General features: G+C 37.5%; 1 protein-coding gene across 1 annotated transcript in view; it reads left to right on the top strand.

Annotated features, from left to right (window-relative positions):
• Positions 1–7,281: 7,281 nt before the first annotated feature.
• LOC107713491 (collagen type IV alpha-3-binding protein-like) overlaps positions 7,282–18,254 on the top strand; it is a 41,182-nt gene continuing 30,209 nt past the window's right edge. The window contains exons 1-2 of the mRNA XM_016519007.1: positions 7,282–7,885; positions 8,662–8,796. Coding sequence (XP_016374493.1) covers positions 7,742–7,885; positions 8,662–8,796 — 279 coding nt within the window. The 5' untranslated portion in view covers positions 7,282–7,741. The remainder of the gene's footprint in view (positions 7,886–8,661; positions 8,797–18,254) is intronic.

The following is an 18,254-nucleotide window of genomic DNA, read 5'->3' as shown; positions in this document are numbered from 1 at the left end:
TCTTCATCAGATTTGGAGAAATGTAGCATCACTTGCTCAGCAATGGATGCTCTGCAGTGAATGGGTGCCGTCAGAATGAGAGTACAAACAGCTGATAAAAACATCTCAATAATCCACAATTAATCCACACCACTCCAGTCCAACAGCTAACATCTTGTGAAGCAAAAAGCTGTGTGTTTGTAAGAAACAAATCCGTTATTAAGATGTGTTTAACTTCTAAACGTTGCTAAAATGCAAGTCCTCTATCCTTTAATATTGCTTTCTCCAATGAAAAAGTCATCTGGTCGGAATCAGGAGAGAAATCTGCACAAAACCAGCACTGTTTACAAGCCAAAACAGCTCTAAACAAATATGTGGCTGGATTTTGATGTGAGAGACAACAGGAGAGATGGACTTTTTCACTGGAGGAAGCGTTATTATGGATTATGGACTCGTATTTTAGCCAGAAGCAATGGTTTAAAGTTAAAAACGCCTTAATAATGGATTTGTTTCTTACAAACACACAGCTTTTCTCTTTGCAAGACGTTAACTGATGGACTGGAGTGGTGTGGATTACTTGTGTATTATTGTGATGCTTTTATCAGCTGTATCTGACAGCACCCATTAACACACTCAAACGCTTCTCCACATTAATTTCATAGCTCTGTGCCCTTATACTGAATGATAATCTGGGTCTGTTTCAGGAGAAACATCTGTGACAAAGACACTTAAATGAAACCCTATTAACTCTCCTGAGCTATGAAACGGAAATCTTCCTTCTGCTGGACTCTGGCCAGGTGCAGAATCACATGCGGCTTTGATTCAGTGAGCAGCTAGATGCCTGAAGCTTTCAAACATAAGAGACAGAGATCATGCCTTTATAAACAGAGCATACTTTGAGACAGAGAGAAAGAAAGAGAGAGAGATTAGTGTTTGTCTGCACAGACACTTGTAAAGAAGCCTCTGTTCGGTCTCTGAGGCATTGACACGTCTGATCTCTCAGTGTGAGGTCTGAATAGTGTCATATTGTGGTTGGATCTTTAGCATTCACTATACTCTCTTACAAATAAAGGCTCTAAACGGAGGGTTTTGCAGTAATGCCATAGATAAACCATTTTAATAATTTAAAGAACCTTTTTCTATACTATAAAGTACGTTTTGTGCAATGGAAAGGTTCCATGGATGTTAAATGTTCTTTAAGGAACATTTGTGGGGGAAAAAATAACTCCTTGTATAAAAAGGAGTTTTCAAAGCTGTAAATAAAAGAAAGATTAATGGAGTACGTTTTACAAGAAAAATACTACTGTATTTCAGTCTTGCTGCTTCAGAATTTCACATTCAATTCAATGAGTATTTGTGAAATTTTCTAGCAACTCCTGAAATAAATCCTACAGCTTTTTTTTTCTGTGCAGATAGACATTAATTAGTATGTCAAATCAGACCCAAAACCTTTATTAAATTTCAAAATTCTATATTCTAAACATATATATTTTTATTATAAATGTATATATTTTTGTTATTTAATAAATAATGTTTTTTTCATAAATTATATTTCTATTTATACATTTTTTATTTTATGAATATATTTTTAATTGTTTTAGAATTAATTTTACATTTTAGTATTTCACAAATAGTGCATTTTTATTTGATGAATTCTTTCTATTTATAAATTGTTCTTTATTTTATCAATTGTTATATTTTTGTTTTATAATTTAATTAAAACGGAAAAACTTTTTTATTCTTGATCTTTTATTTTGTAAATTATGTTTCTATTAATAAATAGTTTTATTTTTGTTTTATAATTTAATTAAAATGTAAAAACTTAATTTTTTTTATCCTTAATCTTTCAATTAAATTATATTACACGATATTTTGGTAATTTTAGTTTAATTTTTTGTGTTACTTTTTGTGTCATTAAATAGCACACAGGCAACAGTCAGGCACTGCATCGTCTATAAATGTGTCAAAGTGCAGCGAAGGCCTCGCGGGTTCAGACACGTGTTTCTGATACTCGTCAGCCCTTTACCATTCCTGCAGTGTCTCTCATGGGATAAATAACACGTCACAGTCTCTAGCGATTTTCATTCATTTCAGTTGTCTGTGTGCTTGAAATAGGTTATGAGAACACACACACACACACACACTCAAGTGCAACGCTTCTCCAGAGATCCTGCTGAATCTGTCAGAATCTACTTCTGTCAGTGATAACGTAACTGCTACATCTGCTGAACAGCACGCAGATAGACTTCTATTGCTTTTATATAAATATAATTATGATGCCTCCCGTCTAACTCTTCCTTTTGCAGTATGCAGTATGTACACTGTGCACAGTATGCAAATTTTCTGCATGACAAACCCGCCTCATTCGCCAATTTGTGCAGCTTACAAAAGCGGTACTGTATTCAACAATGCAATTCACCCAAACAATTCATTCACCCTTCTTTTTTCCAGTGTGACAAATAGACTGGAAGTGGGATTTTATATCTATTTTTTTTTATAACTGCCAAATGTTAAGACATTTTAACTTAAAATTGGATTTTAATTTTGAAACATAACTGCATGTATAATGCTATTTGCTAAATCACATACTATTATATTTTTTATCAATAGACTGAATTTGTTTTTATTTTTATATTTTATGTCAGTTAACATGTACTTAATTTCAAGTAACCAAAATAATTTTTAATGGTTTTAGTTTTAGTTATAACCCTGCTAAATCATGTGACAACAGTACAGCTTACTACTATTTGAAATATTTTAAATAGTATACATACTGTGCAGGAATTGATGCATTAGTAGGCTACTCTATTTCCAGCATGACAATTGCTTTTCTTTATGTGAAGAAATTTTTATGTGGAAAAAAAAATATTTAGTGGCCCTTCAAAAATTAATATGGAGTCTGTGTTGTACTCTTCATCTCCAGTAGGAGACGGATGCGAGTCAGGACCCCTGAACCCCCAGCATAAGGAATCATTTAGGGTGGGGACGGAATTTCTCCTTCTTAAGAGCCGGTGACTCACTGAGCCGGGAGAATTTGAGTGGGCCACAAGGTCAAAATTTACTGGTATTACTATACTTGTGGGGACATTTGGTCCCCATAACGTGATGAATACCAGGTGCACACACACACACACACACAGGAGAATAACAAAGTGAAGTAATTTTGAATGACTGAGAGAGAATGTTTCACCAAACAAGCTGTTCAGCCTTAGGGGAGTCAGTGCATGGATTTAACATGCTGTGGCAGCCCTCTGTGAGTGTGTGTGTGTGTGTGTGTGTGTGTGTTTGGGGAGTGTGTGTGTGTGTGTGTGTGTTTGGGGAGTGTGTGTGTGTGTGTGTGTGTTTGGGGAGTGTGTGTGTGTGTGTGTGGTGTGTGGGTGTGTGTGTGTGTGTGTGTGTGTTTGGGGAGTGTGGGTGTGGTGTGTGTCAGACACAGGATTGTGATCAGCTGGCTGGTTGTAAAGTTAGTTACAAGTAACAAATGTTTTCATTCCAGTGATTTCAAGGACAAGGGAGTGTTGACAGATTTTTGGTTTGATTTAATTTGATAAAATAAAATAAAATATCTATATACTCCAACATGTCTCACACACAGTCACAATCACAGCAATAGAAACTGTAGGAACTTGACGTGCTTTTACTGCTGACTGTAAAGTTATGGTAGATAACCCTTTATAGCCAAACACCCATTTAATTAAACAGCATCCATACCCAGACTGCAGATTACACCGTTTCTCCATGCTGATGAGTCTCAGTTGCAAACCGTGAATGACTTGCGTCTGTTGAGTCACCATGCATAATTTATGCCACGTAACATTAGCTAAACATAAACATTAAACTCTGATGAGTCAAAGTAGTTATTTTGCTTCGACAAGCCCGAGACCATTGCTTTCCCATGAACAGTAAAGCGCCTTTGTTTCAGATTATGCAAAATTTGAGTCCCTTATTGTGCAAAGAAAGAGGAAAAGGCAGTGCCGCTGATTATTGATAGCCGTTTCAGATAGCTAAATCAGTTATAAACCCATATTGCGTGCTTACAGACTGATAATGTTGTATTAATGTGAGAATTCACACAGAACTGAATTCACACTGCTGGGTTAGACGTGGTTCTCACCGATCAGTAAAGCCCCGTCAACACAATCTCTCAGATTAGCTTTAGCCCTGGCGTTAATCTGCGAAACGCGAGTCCGTGACTCGGTCTAAGCACTTATTGCACAACAAAACACAACAAAACCACAGAATGTTCACGTCTAGTGTGGGATTTCACCAGCATTCTAGAACTCTGGATGACCCTTTGATTGGCTGGCCGGGAAGTGTTGGAATATTCTGGAAGTCTGACACTGACATTCCACGACTGCAATACAAGAACAGGTGGCAAGATTATTCTAGAATAGAACCTCCGTTTAAAACTCTCACTGCTGGATCATTAGAGTCTTCTACAATACTGGACAAAAATCTGGAATAATTCAGATTTTTCAATGTTTTTGAAAGAAGCCTCTTTGCTCACCAAGGCTGAAAAATACTGTAAAATTTGTGAAATATTATTAGAATTTAAAATAACGCTTTTCTATGTGAATATCTGTTAAACTGTAATTTATTTCTGTGATCAAAGCTGTATTTTCAGCATCATTACTCCAGTCTTCAGTGTCACATGATCTTCAGAAATCATTCTAATATGCTGATTTGCTGCTCAAGAAACATTTCTGATTATTATCAATGTTGAAAACAGTTGTGCTGCCCAATATTTTTGTGGAGAAACCATGATTCATTTTATTTTTCAATATTCTTTGATGAACAGAAAGCTCAAAAGAACAGCGTTTATTTGAAATATAAATCTTTTGTAGCATTATAAATGTCTTTTCTGGCACTTTTGATCAATTTAATGCATCCCTGCTGAAAAAAAAGTGTTAATTTCTTTTTTAATCTTACTGACCCCAAGCTTTTGAATGGTGTTTTCAACATTGATAATAATCAGAAATGTTTCTTGAGCAGCAAATCAGCATATTAGAATGATTTCTGAAAGATCATGTGACACTGAAGACTGGAGTAATGATGCTGAAAATTCACAGCAATAAATACAATTTTAAACAGCATATTCACATAGAAAACAGTTATTTTAAATTGTAATAATATTTCACAATTTTTACGGTATTTTGGATCAAATAAATGCAGCTTTGGTGAGCAGAAAAGACTTCAAAACTTCAAAAACATTAAAACACTTAATTATTCCAAACTTTTGACTAGAAGTAGGCCTATCTGTTTTATTAAACTTCAGCATTGAATCACGTGTCTTGTTGAGCAGATGTTACTTTTTCAAAGCAATCAGATTCAGTTTTCACCCGAGGGTCGATAAAAGTAAGAAAGAAACCATCTAGACAGAAAAGTGACAAAAAATATATTTTCTTCATAAAAACTAAAAATCTCCTGTTCATATTGATTACTGTAAAATGTCCTATATCTTAACTCGCTTTTTTGTCTCTCTGAAGTATGTGAAGTACAGTATTTAATCTCACCTCCTAGCTAAACATCTCCGACTTCCTCACATGCCTCAAAGTCCTCTGGCTTTGTGGTTATGCAATATTATTGTCAGTCACATGCTGAAATCCACTAAACTGAATTAAACCAATCTAAAACGACCCATTAAGCTCCACAGAATCGAGAAACATGTGTCTAATTCCCGGTCGTGCCTGGCTTTCCGAGGAACGCGGCTAATCTGGAGCATGTGGGGGAAGAGGAGGAGTCCTGCTGGACTAATGGAGGTCCTGATGGAGGTCTTGTGGTCTCCTTCATGGGTCTCATGACCGAACCAGGCTCTCAGCCAGAGTCAAACACATGACACGGCCGCAAGCTCCATACGGCTCCGACTGAACACTGGAATACCATTAAAAGCCTTTTCACAGGAGATGGAAGTGAACGTTGGTGAATTTCCCTTGGGTATCTATCTGAGAAGAAAGGGTTGGAATCAATTATATTTTAGTTGAGGCCAAGAACTTCAAACATCAGGAAAATCTGATTCATAGCAATATGCATATTTCATATGCATTGAATATATATATATATTCAATACATATGAAATATGCATATATTATATAGTATTATATATTATATATCACAGACGCTTGTATATTAAGTATTATATAGTGAATTCTATAGATAGACAGACAGACAGACAGACAGACAGACGATAGATAGATAGATAGATAGATAGATGGTAGATAGATAGATGATGGTAGATAGATACATAGATAGATAGATAGATAGATAGATAGATAGATGGTAGATAGATAGATGATGGTAGATAGATACATACATAGATAGATAGATAGATAGATAGATAGATAGATAGATAGATAGATAGATAGATAGATAGCTCAGTGGAGTAAAGTGGCCTGAATAGTGAGCTTCAGTCACAGGGGAGTGATGCACAGCTGATGGCAACTGCTATGAATGAAAGATACTGAGCACTGATCACAATGTAAATGCAAATAAAGACATTCATCAGGCATTTATAAGATGCACACTAGAATCTGTGCATCCATTATTGGGCAAAATGCAACATTACAAAAATAGTACGTGAGTATAAGCAGTCTTTTAATCAATATCAGCTGCCACAACTATAAAAATATGTAAATGGCTCAAAAATCTTAAAATTAGTTGAATGGTTTAATATCATAATGTTAACATTACATCACGATTATATAATATCAACAATCTTTCTATATGTATGCTATGTGATCTGAGTGATTTGTAAATGTAAATATTTTGATGTCAACCGTTACCATGGTTACCCAGAACTAGCTATCAATATTTGTTAAAAACAAACGGTACACACAATATAACCTCATAGTGATAAATAATAAATTTTTACATGAATTCTTTTTAGAATGTCATCGATATGAATGGATGTTATGAATGTTATCAATATTAATTTTGAGGGCGTTTCTTTATCTAAAACTCTCAAACTGTCAATCTTTTCTAAAGAAAGGCGGGGTAAAAGTCTCCATATAAGGAAAACGAGGCTTCGGTGACGTCATACACTAGCCAGCGCCCCTTGAGCTGGAAGGCAGTGTTGCCAAGTCCGTAGTTTTCCCGCGGAATTGGGATACTTTAACACTGTTGGTTTTCATGTCAGCGGCTTGAAGCGACCCCAATAACGTGATATTTAGCCCCTGGAGTGCGAATTTTACCAGGGGAACACCGCCAAAAAAAAAGTGAACTCGATTATTACCGGAGGACCCCCCACCGAAACGCGATGAGGCTCATTTTGAATAGCAATTGGGAGGGTTTTGTTGTGAAAACCTGGCAACCCTGCCCTTAAACTGGAAGGAGAGCGGCGGCGAGCGCGAGCCTCCACAGGCGAGGATGACGTTTCCGTAAGCCGCCTTCAAAAATTGATGGAAAAAATAGAAATGCGGAATTAATTTTATTGCCTTTTTTTCCTCGAGTCATTCGCGTATTTTTATTGTTGTGAGTGAGAAGAATCTCTTTTGGCAGCTGATGTTGGTTTAGAGGGCGTATTTTTGGAGAGAGAGCGCGAGGGGGCGGGTGTCTCTCGCGCAGCCTCACAGACTCTCGTGAAATTACCACACGGACGGTTTACTTCCACATTGATCGTTTATTTTCGGGATTTTTTAGATAAACAACACCGTAATCGATGCGCGGCCTTCTAACGGACATTCGCCGCTGATACTACGCCCGCGTTTTTTCTGTTTTTGTGGTTTTTCCCCTCAGTGGAGCGTTCGTGCGTTCGTTGGGATTCGTTATGAATTCCAGTCCGCTTCCTAACGGCAGACTCCTGCCGGACAGCCAGAGCTGGAACTCCTCCGGTTCCGAGGAGGATCTGGACGTCGAACCGGGACTCGGGCCGCACGGAGGGGTGGCGGAATTCGGCGGGGTGCTCAGTAAGGTGGGTTAAGATCCCGAATTATCCCTTCCGAACCGGGAAAGCGTACGTTTATGTGCGTGTTTCCACCTGATCCGATGTAAACAAACGGCAGGCGGTTGGATGAATGTCACGAAGCCTGTCTAGAAAATGTCCTAATTTTGCCGATTTTAGTTAAGATATTTTGCATGGTGATATTATTTGCATGACAATTAAACCATTTTTACCTATTACCGTAATATGCCCAATGTCTTACTTCTGATCTGTTCCTCATTACTGCCCGGACACATGGGTTTTCATAATTAAATTAAGCACAAATCAAACGCAGTGCAACAAATTCTACAAATACTTAACAGTTTAAATAATATATCATTATTTGTTCGCATTACGGTATATTTTCCATGATGATTTCCAGTAACGTTACATGGTGACCATATGCATATGCTATATAATACAGAAGGGATGCAGCAGGTTCTGGGCTGAAGCTGGAGTTAGTCAGGGTTACTAGAGTTCATCTGTCTTTTCTTCCTGATGGGATTAGTGGAGAAAACCTCTCCTCATGACTCAGACAGCTGATCATCTGTTTTTGTGATGAGAGGAGCATGTTCCATTAGAGATTAGTGTATCATTCCACATGCAATGACCTAAACCCTCGCCCATTTGAAGGATATCTATCTATTCGATAATTTTATCAAATGTTATATTGAACTGTGCATCAATTATTTATTGTTATTAGTCATCTGTGTGCACACTCTTAGATACAGCTTTTGTTTTCTTATAGCAATTGTGTTTCTCTACAGTGGACTAACTACATTCACGGATGGCAGGACCGCTGGGTCGTTCTGAAGAACAACACCTTGAGTTACTACAAATCCCAGGACGAGCGCGAGTATGGCTGTCGCGGCTCCCTGTGCCTCAGCAAGGCTGTCATCACAGTGAGTATCCCGGGGAAAGATCCTTCCAGACAGCCGTGGGAATTTCAGAGCCGAGCCAAAATTAGAATGATGGTGTGCATTCGAAACGAAAGCTTGAAATGGTTCAAATTGGAGATTGTCATGCTGGGAGCTCCAGAACTGTAGTTGAATGGAAGTACATGGGATACATGATGTTTTACTGACGATATAGACATTTTTTTTTTTACTATCAGTCTGATTAGACGCAATACCTGAGTAGACGCAAGGCATGTGATTTCACATTAATAACCCTGTTTTTGTATATGAATGCATTATTGAAACTTCACTGATTGTTTTGGGCCATCATGTTGTTATTGGATGTTAAAAGTTGTCTCAAAGTTATAAATAAACATTCTTCCGATAACCTTAATAGAATGTTCGTTCTAGTGTTGTGCTAACGTTCTCAAAACCTTAGCACAAAAAACATTATTTATACATTGTTCATTGTTTCTCTGAAACATTTCAGTTCTCTTTAACGTTTCAGAGAACAAGCAAAACACATTTGCGTAATGTTTGCAAAATGTTAAAACGAAATGTTCCCTAAATGTTTTCTCTAATATTCAAATAACCAAGAATTTTTAATTTTTTTAACTGGATGTTTTGAACATTCAGAAATAACATTTTTATAACTTAATGGGAACGTTAGGATTACGTTCTTAGAACTTATTTTTGGTAGCTAACTCTGTATTGCTGCATATCTAGAAATTAGTTATGAACAAACATTCTTCCAGTAATGTTAATACAATGTTCATACTACTGTAAGGTTATCTGGTGTTTAACAACGTTCTCAAAACAAAAAAACATTATTTATACATTGTTCATTGTTTTTCTGAAACATTTTAGTTGGATGTTTGTCTAATTTTTTTTTTACTTAAACTTATGGTGCTGAGAACATTCAAAAGTAGCATTCCCATAATGTTTGCAAAGTGATAAAATGGAACATTCCATTAATTTTTTTTTTTTTTTTAAGCTGGACATTTTGAATGTTCAGAGAAATTTCAGAAATAACGTTTAACCAAAATGTTAGCAGAATATTCTTAGAACATATTTTTGTTAACTGGGTCTGCTGCATCTCTAGAAATTAGATTTGGTATGATGGTTGTGCTTCATCTAAAATGATTATTGCTGAGGCAGTAGATGTGCTGAGAGCTCTTTTAGGCCAGAGGAGAGGAGAAAAGAGATTGACGGAGGACAGACACAATCCTTTGCCACAGGCAGCCGACTAGGCACAGACAGACTGTGGCCTATTTTCCCCCCATTCATGCTGAAATCACACTTACACACACACACACACACACACACCTGCGGAAGCTGCAAGCCACTGTGAATTTGCCTTTCAGTGTGTCATGTTTAACTCAAACTGAGTAAATGCAAATATTGCTGAGTGTATACAGTATCTATAGGTGCTCAGGCGACACGTATGCATTATGCTCAGATTTTGGGTTGATTGCTTATGATCCGATTTGGCTCAGACAACCAGAATGAAATGAGAATTCCCTGCATTGCGTTGAAGATTAACTCATGACCACATACAGATTTCGACATGTGCTGCAGCAGTGCACAAGCTCTGCCCATATTATCTTGCGTCACCACTGAAAATGAGGAAACAGGGCGAAGGTTGTGTTGTTATGGAGACCACTGGAGAGGTACGAGTCCTTATGGTGACCCTCTTACCATTAGTCCTTTAATGATTAAACCAAAACTCTTACTGAAGATACAGGGAAAGGAGCATACTAGTGTTTTCTGATATGTTTTAGCCATAAGAAAGCATAATAAACACCATACATACAGGAAGTGAAGTCTGAAATAGTCAGGGATGGCGATCAAAGGGTTTTATAGGTTTGTGATCATGTGCTCAGCCTGCGTTCAGGTAGTTCATGTTTAAAGCTGCAGGTCACTGCTGTGTGTTCGACATTCTAATTCGATGCTTTGCATTTTGGCTGTGAGCGAGAGAAAAATGGCTCCTTTGTTTCAAGACTTGAGAGTGATTCTTTTTCAGCTATGTATTTGTTGAACTTCAACCCTTATGGTTAGTTGTACATATTAACTTTGGTATTAAACGTGAGTGTGGTAGAAATGTGACATTTAGGGTCCAAAATAAACTTTAACATCAGCCAATGGTGAGTGAATTGACAGAATTTATAAGCTATAAATATTCTCTTCTGGCCTTTTTTGAAGCCTGTTTGGCATTCAGTTTATTAAAGGGGGGTCATATGATGCGATTTCAATTTTTCCTTTCTCTTTGGAGTGTTACAAGCTCTTGGTGCATAAAGAAGATCTGTAAAGTTGCAAAGACTAAAGTCTCAAATCCAAAGAGATATTCTTTATAAAAGTTAAGAGTCAGCCACGCCTACCTAAAACGGCTCGTTCTAACACGCCCCCACATATCTACGTCGCTATGTGGGAAGATTTGCATAACGCCGCCCAAATGTTCACGCAAAGAAAGAAGGCGTAACTTTTATTTTTGCTGTGGTTTTGTTGTTTCCGCTGCCGCCATGTCATAAAGACGCTGTGTGCTTCGTTGTGAAAGCGAAACTACTTTGTTTGGTCTTCCAAAAGAGGACGATATCTGCTTCGTCATGCCTATATGGTAGGGGCGTAACATTTCCGTCACATGCTTGAGGTATTCGGCCAATCACAACGCACTGGATAGCTGGCCAATCAGAGCACACCTCGCTTTTTCAGACCGATGAGCTTTGTAAAAATCGACGCGTTTCAGAAAGGCGGGGCATAGAGGAGAAACAATAATGTACAGTATGTGGAAAATAATGTGTTTTTTTAACGTTAAACCGCATAAACACATTTCATTACACCAAATACACCAAATACTGTTCTTTTTAGCAGCATCATATGACCCCTTAAATTTTTTTTTTGATTATTTAGTTGTTTTTTCCTTGCTTATTAGTCTTAAATACTGCAGGTTACTGTGTGCATATACAGGCCTAAGCCTTTCCGTATCTCTGTATCTGTTCAAAGTTTTTCAGTATTGTAACTGTTTTTGTTGTTTTAAATTTTTTTTAATGCAAGGAATATTCCTAGTTTTCCAAGAGTTATCCAGTTTGTCACTTTTTGCATTGAATCACATTTGTTATTTACATCAGTCAGGGTTAGACCCACTCTAACTGTTGGATTTCAACCATGTATTATGTTCCAGTTCCTCATAAATCCTCATAAATACCACTGTGTTTAAATTTAGTTTTTTTAACTCACATTTGGCACGTGGTTACTGTTAGTTTTGCACCCTGGTCACTGGATTAGCATGAGCCTTTCTGTGTAATCTCAAAAAGAAGGCAAAAACAGACAAATTTTTTTTGTTTATAGTGCATCTAAACCTGTTTCTCTCTCTTAGTAAATCTTTCTCTCAGGATGCCGTTCTGGAATACAAAGCAGCTTTATTCAGATTGATTCAGCGCACACACAGCAGCAATCTGTCCTCGTAAATCCTCACAAAAAAAACAGGTTATTGTGTCACACTGCTCTTCCTGCCTGCGATTTACGCTGTCCTCACATGACTCACACATACTTAAACCACACACAAATGGGACCACCCTAAAATCAGACTGGCTTAACCCTTGCAGACACAAAAGGATTACACCGTCCACATGAAGACCTGATTAAAACCCAGAATGCCTCATTGTGTGTCCTTTTAAAACTGGGTCTCGCTGGTTCAGCGTTCAGATCAGCACACAAGCTGGAAATGGTGTTAATTGTGCTTTTTGTGAGACACTCGCGCTGTTGAATTGGACTTGATTAGATTTGTGAATGTCAGACCTCAGGAGATGGAGACGGATTGTGAAAGATCAATCAGTGTGATGACAAAAACAATTTCACAGACACTTAGTCTGATTTAATCGGTCTGACAGCAACACTTAACGAATCCAGTGTGCTGTTTTACCATTGCCTGATTTCACATGAAAACTCAAGCAATACTTTTCCTATTGCTCATACTTAAGGTTAGTGATTCGAACAAACTTGTAACCAGAAATTAACTTAACTCCATGAAGGGACAACATTTTTACAACCATTTTAACATTTCAGTTTTTATAATTACATTATTAAATGTATCTGTGTTGTCTTTAGGTCAAATACTTAAATTAACCGATTACTTCAGTCAATCAGAATACGATTGGTTATAATGCTCAACACTACAAAAACACATAAAAATCTGATGCAACCTGAGCAGATCTAAATGCAGATCATTTTCACATTAATCACGACAGCCAAAATAGATTTAGCTGTGTAGGATTTGTAGGATTTGCATCCTAATCTTGAATTTAAGGGCATTTTTGCCCTAAGCATATATAGGGTTGGGTACTGAAACCCGGTACCAATATGGCACCAGTACCTATGTAACCGGTATGTACTAGAACCGAATCAGAACGCAGATTTCGGTGCCTCATTTCGGTGCCAAGCCTGAGCGATCGATTGAAATATTTGTCCTCTGGTCCTCCGAAACGGACATAAGAAGCATCATCACCGGCACCGCACATGAAAAATAATTTCCCTAACCTTTTTACTCCACAACACCAGTCAAATGCTTCCTTTTGTGATCTGATGTGGCTTCTTGTCACAGAATGAGGCAGAAAATATGTTCCATAGGCTACTTTAAAAAGAATACATTGATTAGCAATGGATTATAAATATACTTTATTGTTATGAAAATACCAGAGATGGCTTGAATAACACAGATATACTATATTGTCGCAGTCGAGTGTTTATTGTCTTTGTTTTATCGTTCAAAACGTTTATATGTTCTGTTTACTCAGTTACAGCTATAATAGCGATGCCTTTGTTCATATAAGGGATTTCCTGGAGGGTCACCAGTTCCGCTGCTTCTGTGACTGGATATGTGGATTTTCTGTGCGAGGGCGCCTTCTGGCGTCCAGTATGAATGAAACCGACATCATGTGTTTGACATCTATTTTTTTGGGAATTTTTATTTATTTTTTAATAAGTATCGGTTCAGGCACCGTTTAGGCACCGGAACCGTTTTAAAAGTATCGATTTGGCACCGGTATCGAGAAAACCCCAAACATTACCCAACCCTAAGCATATGCTAATTTGTTAAATTTAGCATGCAACTTGTCCTGCACAGTTTATGCTGTAAGGACGTTCCATGTTAAATCAATCAAATTTCAGAGTCTTCCCCAGCTTAAATTTTTGATTTTGTTAATATTTTTTTCTGAAGAAAGACAAATGTCAAAATGACAATTTTCACCTGAGATTTGGAGCCAAACTACAGGGGGGTGAAAATTACTTTAGAAAATAGCAGCATCATTATTTTAGTTTTACACAGAGATTGGTAGGCCTATTAGTAAAATCTGTCTACTTTTTGTTGCATTATATGCCAATGGTGATAGTTCAAAAATGGGAAAAAGCACTACTTGAGTTTTTTCCCCCAAAGTTTTTATGCCTGTAATTTACATGCTAAAAACCACTCAAAGTCATGCCCTGGACATCACCCTACAGTTGTGTTAGCAGGTAGTTTAGGTTCTTTTCTGTGTTTCTATTAATAGTGTTTTGAGTTGGATCTGTTATCAACGGCTGTATTCAGCCCAAGAAAAAAAACACATCAATACAGCGACAACATCACACAGCTTTCAGCGCTCACAGTGCATTGAACTTGAACTATGAGCTTTCGTCTGCCAAGTTTTACCCTCACGTGAGCTGGATTTTCTCTCGCCCCCTTGCTCTCTTGCTAAGCTCTCCCAAAGCGTGGCCTGTAAACATGCAATTTTACTTGGAGCTACGCTGGACCTGGACTATATCATGATCTGACAAGAGCAAAGGGTAGCTCTCTCAGTGTCTCGTGTGTCAGGGATATGGGGAAGGACAGGTATGCATAGGTACAGGTAGGGTTGGGTATTGATTGGGTTTTTTACGATACCGGTGCCAAATTGATACTTTTAAAACGGTACCGGTGCCTGAACCGATACTTAAAAAAAAAAAGAGCCACAAAAAAAACAGTGGATAACATTAAAGACCATTAAAAAATATTTAAAATATACATAGCATTCACATGCTCCTCGGATGCTCTCATTTCCCGAGTTGTGCTTCCCTTACTCTAAGGCTAATAAATGTATTTCACGATCTGGGTCATTATTTAATACAAAACAATATTTAATACAAAACCACACATAATGTTTCTACTGTATCTCTGTCAATCACTCTGATATTTAGTTAAAATTAGTGAATTGGCAGAGTGCTGTCTGTCACTGTCTTTAATCAGTTCTGTGAATGACTGTATGGTATGCCACATGCACTGTAATATGTTTTATATTAAATATTAAATTTTCAAATGAAAATAGCAACATGATCGTTTTATAAAGTATGCGTTTATATTTAAGGGCTAGTTTTTCGCTGGAGGAAATAGCTGTGGTGTGATGAGGGGTGAACAGCGAAAACTTTACAGTAGATGGGAAACCGATTGCTCCCTCGTAGTGTTGTCAAAAGACCCGGTACTTCGGTACCAAGTCGGTACTAAAAAAATTGAAACTTTATGGTACCAGGTTTTTTTATTTGCTTGGTAACAGCCCAAATGTCTTATTATTCTAATTCCCTGATTAAATGTAAGAATTTGACTCAAAAGATAATGGACACTTCTAGAAAAAATGGCTTTATAAAGGTAAAAATGCCCATAAAATGCAAAAATCAGTTTAAACTTATTGGAAAAGATTCATTTCTATCAGTATGGACTGACCACCACACAGAATATGAAGAATATTAAAAACATTATGAGTCAGCTGTCTTCGGCAGTCCTTAAGGTACCAGCACAATAACACACTCAGCACAATATCGTCTAATTATCGTTATCGATAAAATCCCAGAAAATATCGAGATATAATTTTTTGTCAATATCGCACACCCCTACTCCCTCGTGACCTTTTGTAAACTGTATTTATGACAAAGAACTGCACAGATACAGCTATTATAAAAATCTATCGATAACCACACACCTTGTGTCCTCTGTTTCTGTTTGAGTCCGCTCACGCTGCGCCGCCGCGGTCTGCGGATTGAAGAGCGTGCTGAAAGATGGGGAGGAGACGAAGTCTGGCGCCGTTTTCATATGAAATTTAAAAGGGACTGACATTGAGGCGATCGCGAATTTGTGTACAGTTTATGGAGCTAATCGCTATAGCCCCGCTAAAAATGGCCTAGCGACGCCCATGCTTCTTACGTCCATTTCAGAGAACCAGGACAAATATTTCAATTGATCGCTTAGGCATTTAAGTGGCACCGAAATGAGGCATCGAAATCTGCATTCTGATTTGGTTCTAGTATGTACCGGTTACATAGGTACGCACCGGGTTTCGGTACCCAACCCTAGGTACAGGTTGTTCTGGTGCAGGGCGGGTCATTGCAAATACCACCATGGGATCTAAAGTGCAGCGTTTGGCTCATGTCAGGACAGGCAAAGTTCTTAATAGAGCTGAGTTTACAGATAAATGCAGTAGGAAAGGCCAGTGCACCATTCTTACCATTTGTTGATCATGTTCTTGTGCTTTTATTTCTAGACTTAAATATTTGTCGCCCAAAAATAAAATTGATACATTTTTTTGTAGAGAGGTCAGTGACAATATTGATAGAGCAAGTAAAACAAGCAAAAAAATCCTTAATGTTGAGCCCTTAAAGGAAGTTGGATGAGTGGAGAGAAGTAAAAGAGAAATTAAGATGAAGAGACACGGGAGGAAAAGCAGAAACTGTAAAGGCGATTTGAATGTGGAAACAGTGTATGTCAAGTTACTCTATTTTTTTGACCTCACAGTTTTTCTTTTTTTTTGCTGGTTTCATTAGAGATAAAATGGATGAAATGTAGGTCTTCCTGTTGAGGATGTGTGTGCTTTCTTTGGTGTCCAAACCCTGGTCCTGTGTGTATTCTCCTGTGGGTTTTTTTGAGATCATTCATGTGGGTTCGGGCTGAATATCGCTCAGATTGCTCTCAGTCCAGAACCGGTTTCATCTATCCAAACCTAAACCACAAGAAAACCTGATTAAAACTGCTGCCAGATGAGTTACCCACCCGTCAGTCTTCTGTAAACACAAACGACTTGATCCGCATGTAGCCTTATGCTCGTGTGCTGAACTGTTCCGGCACCACAAAATGGGAAAATGATTCTATCGTCTTCCCAATATTTACATGCCACCTTTTTATTGTAAATCATTTACACAGATGTCTCACCAAATGAGAACAGTAATTTCGTCATCAGCTGTTTACTGTTTACAGCTAGACTGAGAGAGAGCAATGAAGAGCAGAGTTTGTTTTTATGGAAGCTGCTCTCTGGTGAAATAAAATGGCAGCTTTGGTACTTTTTGTTATTGCAGACCATTGCTGCAGGAAGGCATGCATTACTTTTTCATCAAACTGAGGTCAAGCTTTCAGTGCAAACCGAAATTCAGAAATGACACAGCAAAAAGTGTTTTGATGTCTTCAAAACTGTGTTTCAGAATGCTGAATCGTTTCTAAAACTATCCATGCATGCATTGTCTCTAAGATGTGCTAAATCTGTACTTTTTTGTTTTTATAAAGTAGGCTAATTCTTAAAGTTTATAAATATCACTTAACAGCAATGCCCATCGCTTTCACCACATATGTACACACACACACACACACACACTTGTATTGGGCTGCTGAATATTTGATAAAGGCAACTGTTTTTGTAGTTACAGCTGCTAAAGTAGAGAAAGGGAGTCACGTGCATTTTAAAATGTCAATGACTTTGCGTGTGTATGTGTTTGCATTTGCATTTTCGATTAGTGTGCTTTGCTAAACCTCCGCCATAGGCATGTGACGGTATAAAATTTTCATGTTGCGATTAATTGCTGATGCTTTTATCACGGTATATGGTATTATCACAATATTGAAATTTAGTTGCAAAAAAGTGTTGTCATAATAAAGTATAACAGGTTTAATAACTTTTTTCTTATAACAAAAAGAAACTGAACATTTAAATACAATAAAGCAATACACAAAAAAATATATAAAGTAAATAATTTCACACAGATTAAAGTGCAAAAGAATTATAAAGACCAATAGGTAACACCTTACAATAAGATCTCATTAGTTAATCTTAGTTAAAGGGATAGTTCACCCAAAAATGAAAATTTGATGTTTATCTGCTTACCCCCAGGGCATCCAAGATGTAGGTGACTTTGTTTCTTCAGTAGAACACAAACGAAGATTTTTAACTCAAACCGTTGCAGTCTGTCAGTCTTATAATGGAAGTGAATGGGAATCACGGCTTTGAGAGTCATAAAACATACACAAACAAAACCAAATTAAACCCTGCGGCTCGTGACAATACATTGATGTGTAAAGATGATCGGTCTGTGCAAGAAAGTGGACCGTATTTATATAGTTTTTTACCTCTGATTCACCGCAATGTTCGAACTGTCCTGAGCGCGTTCTCACCAGCCGGCGCGTGACGCGTCTTCTTCTTCTT

Source organism: Sinocyclocheilus rhinocerous, unplaced genomic scaffold (assembly GCF_001515625.1).
Source record: "Sinocyclocheilus rhinocerous isolate Xijiao unplaced genomic scaffold, SAMN03320098_v1.1 scaffold1937, whole genome shotgun sequence".
NCBI lineage: Eukaryota > Metazoa > Chordata > Actinopteri > Cypriniformes > Cyprinidae > Sinocyclocheilus > Sinocyclocheilus rhinocerous.
The sequence above is the reverse complement of the archived record's forward strand: the minus strand, read 5'-3'. Positions and strand labels throughout refer to the sequence as shown.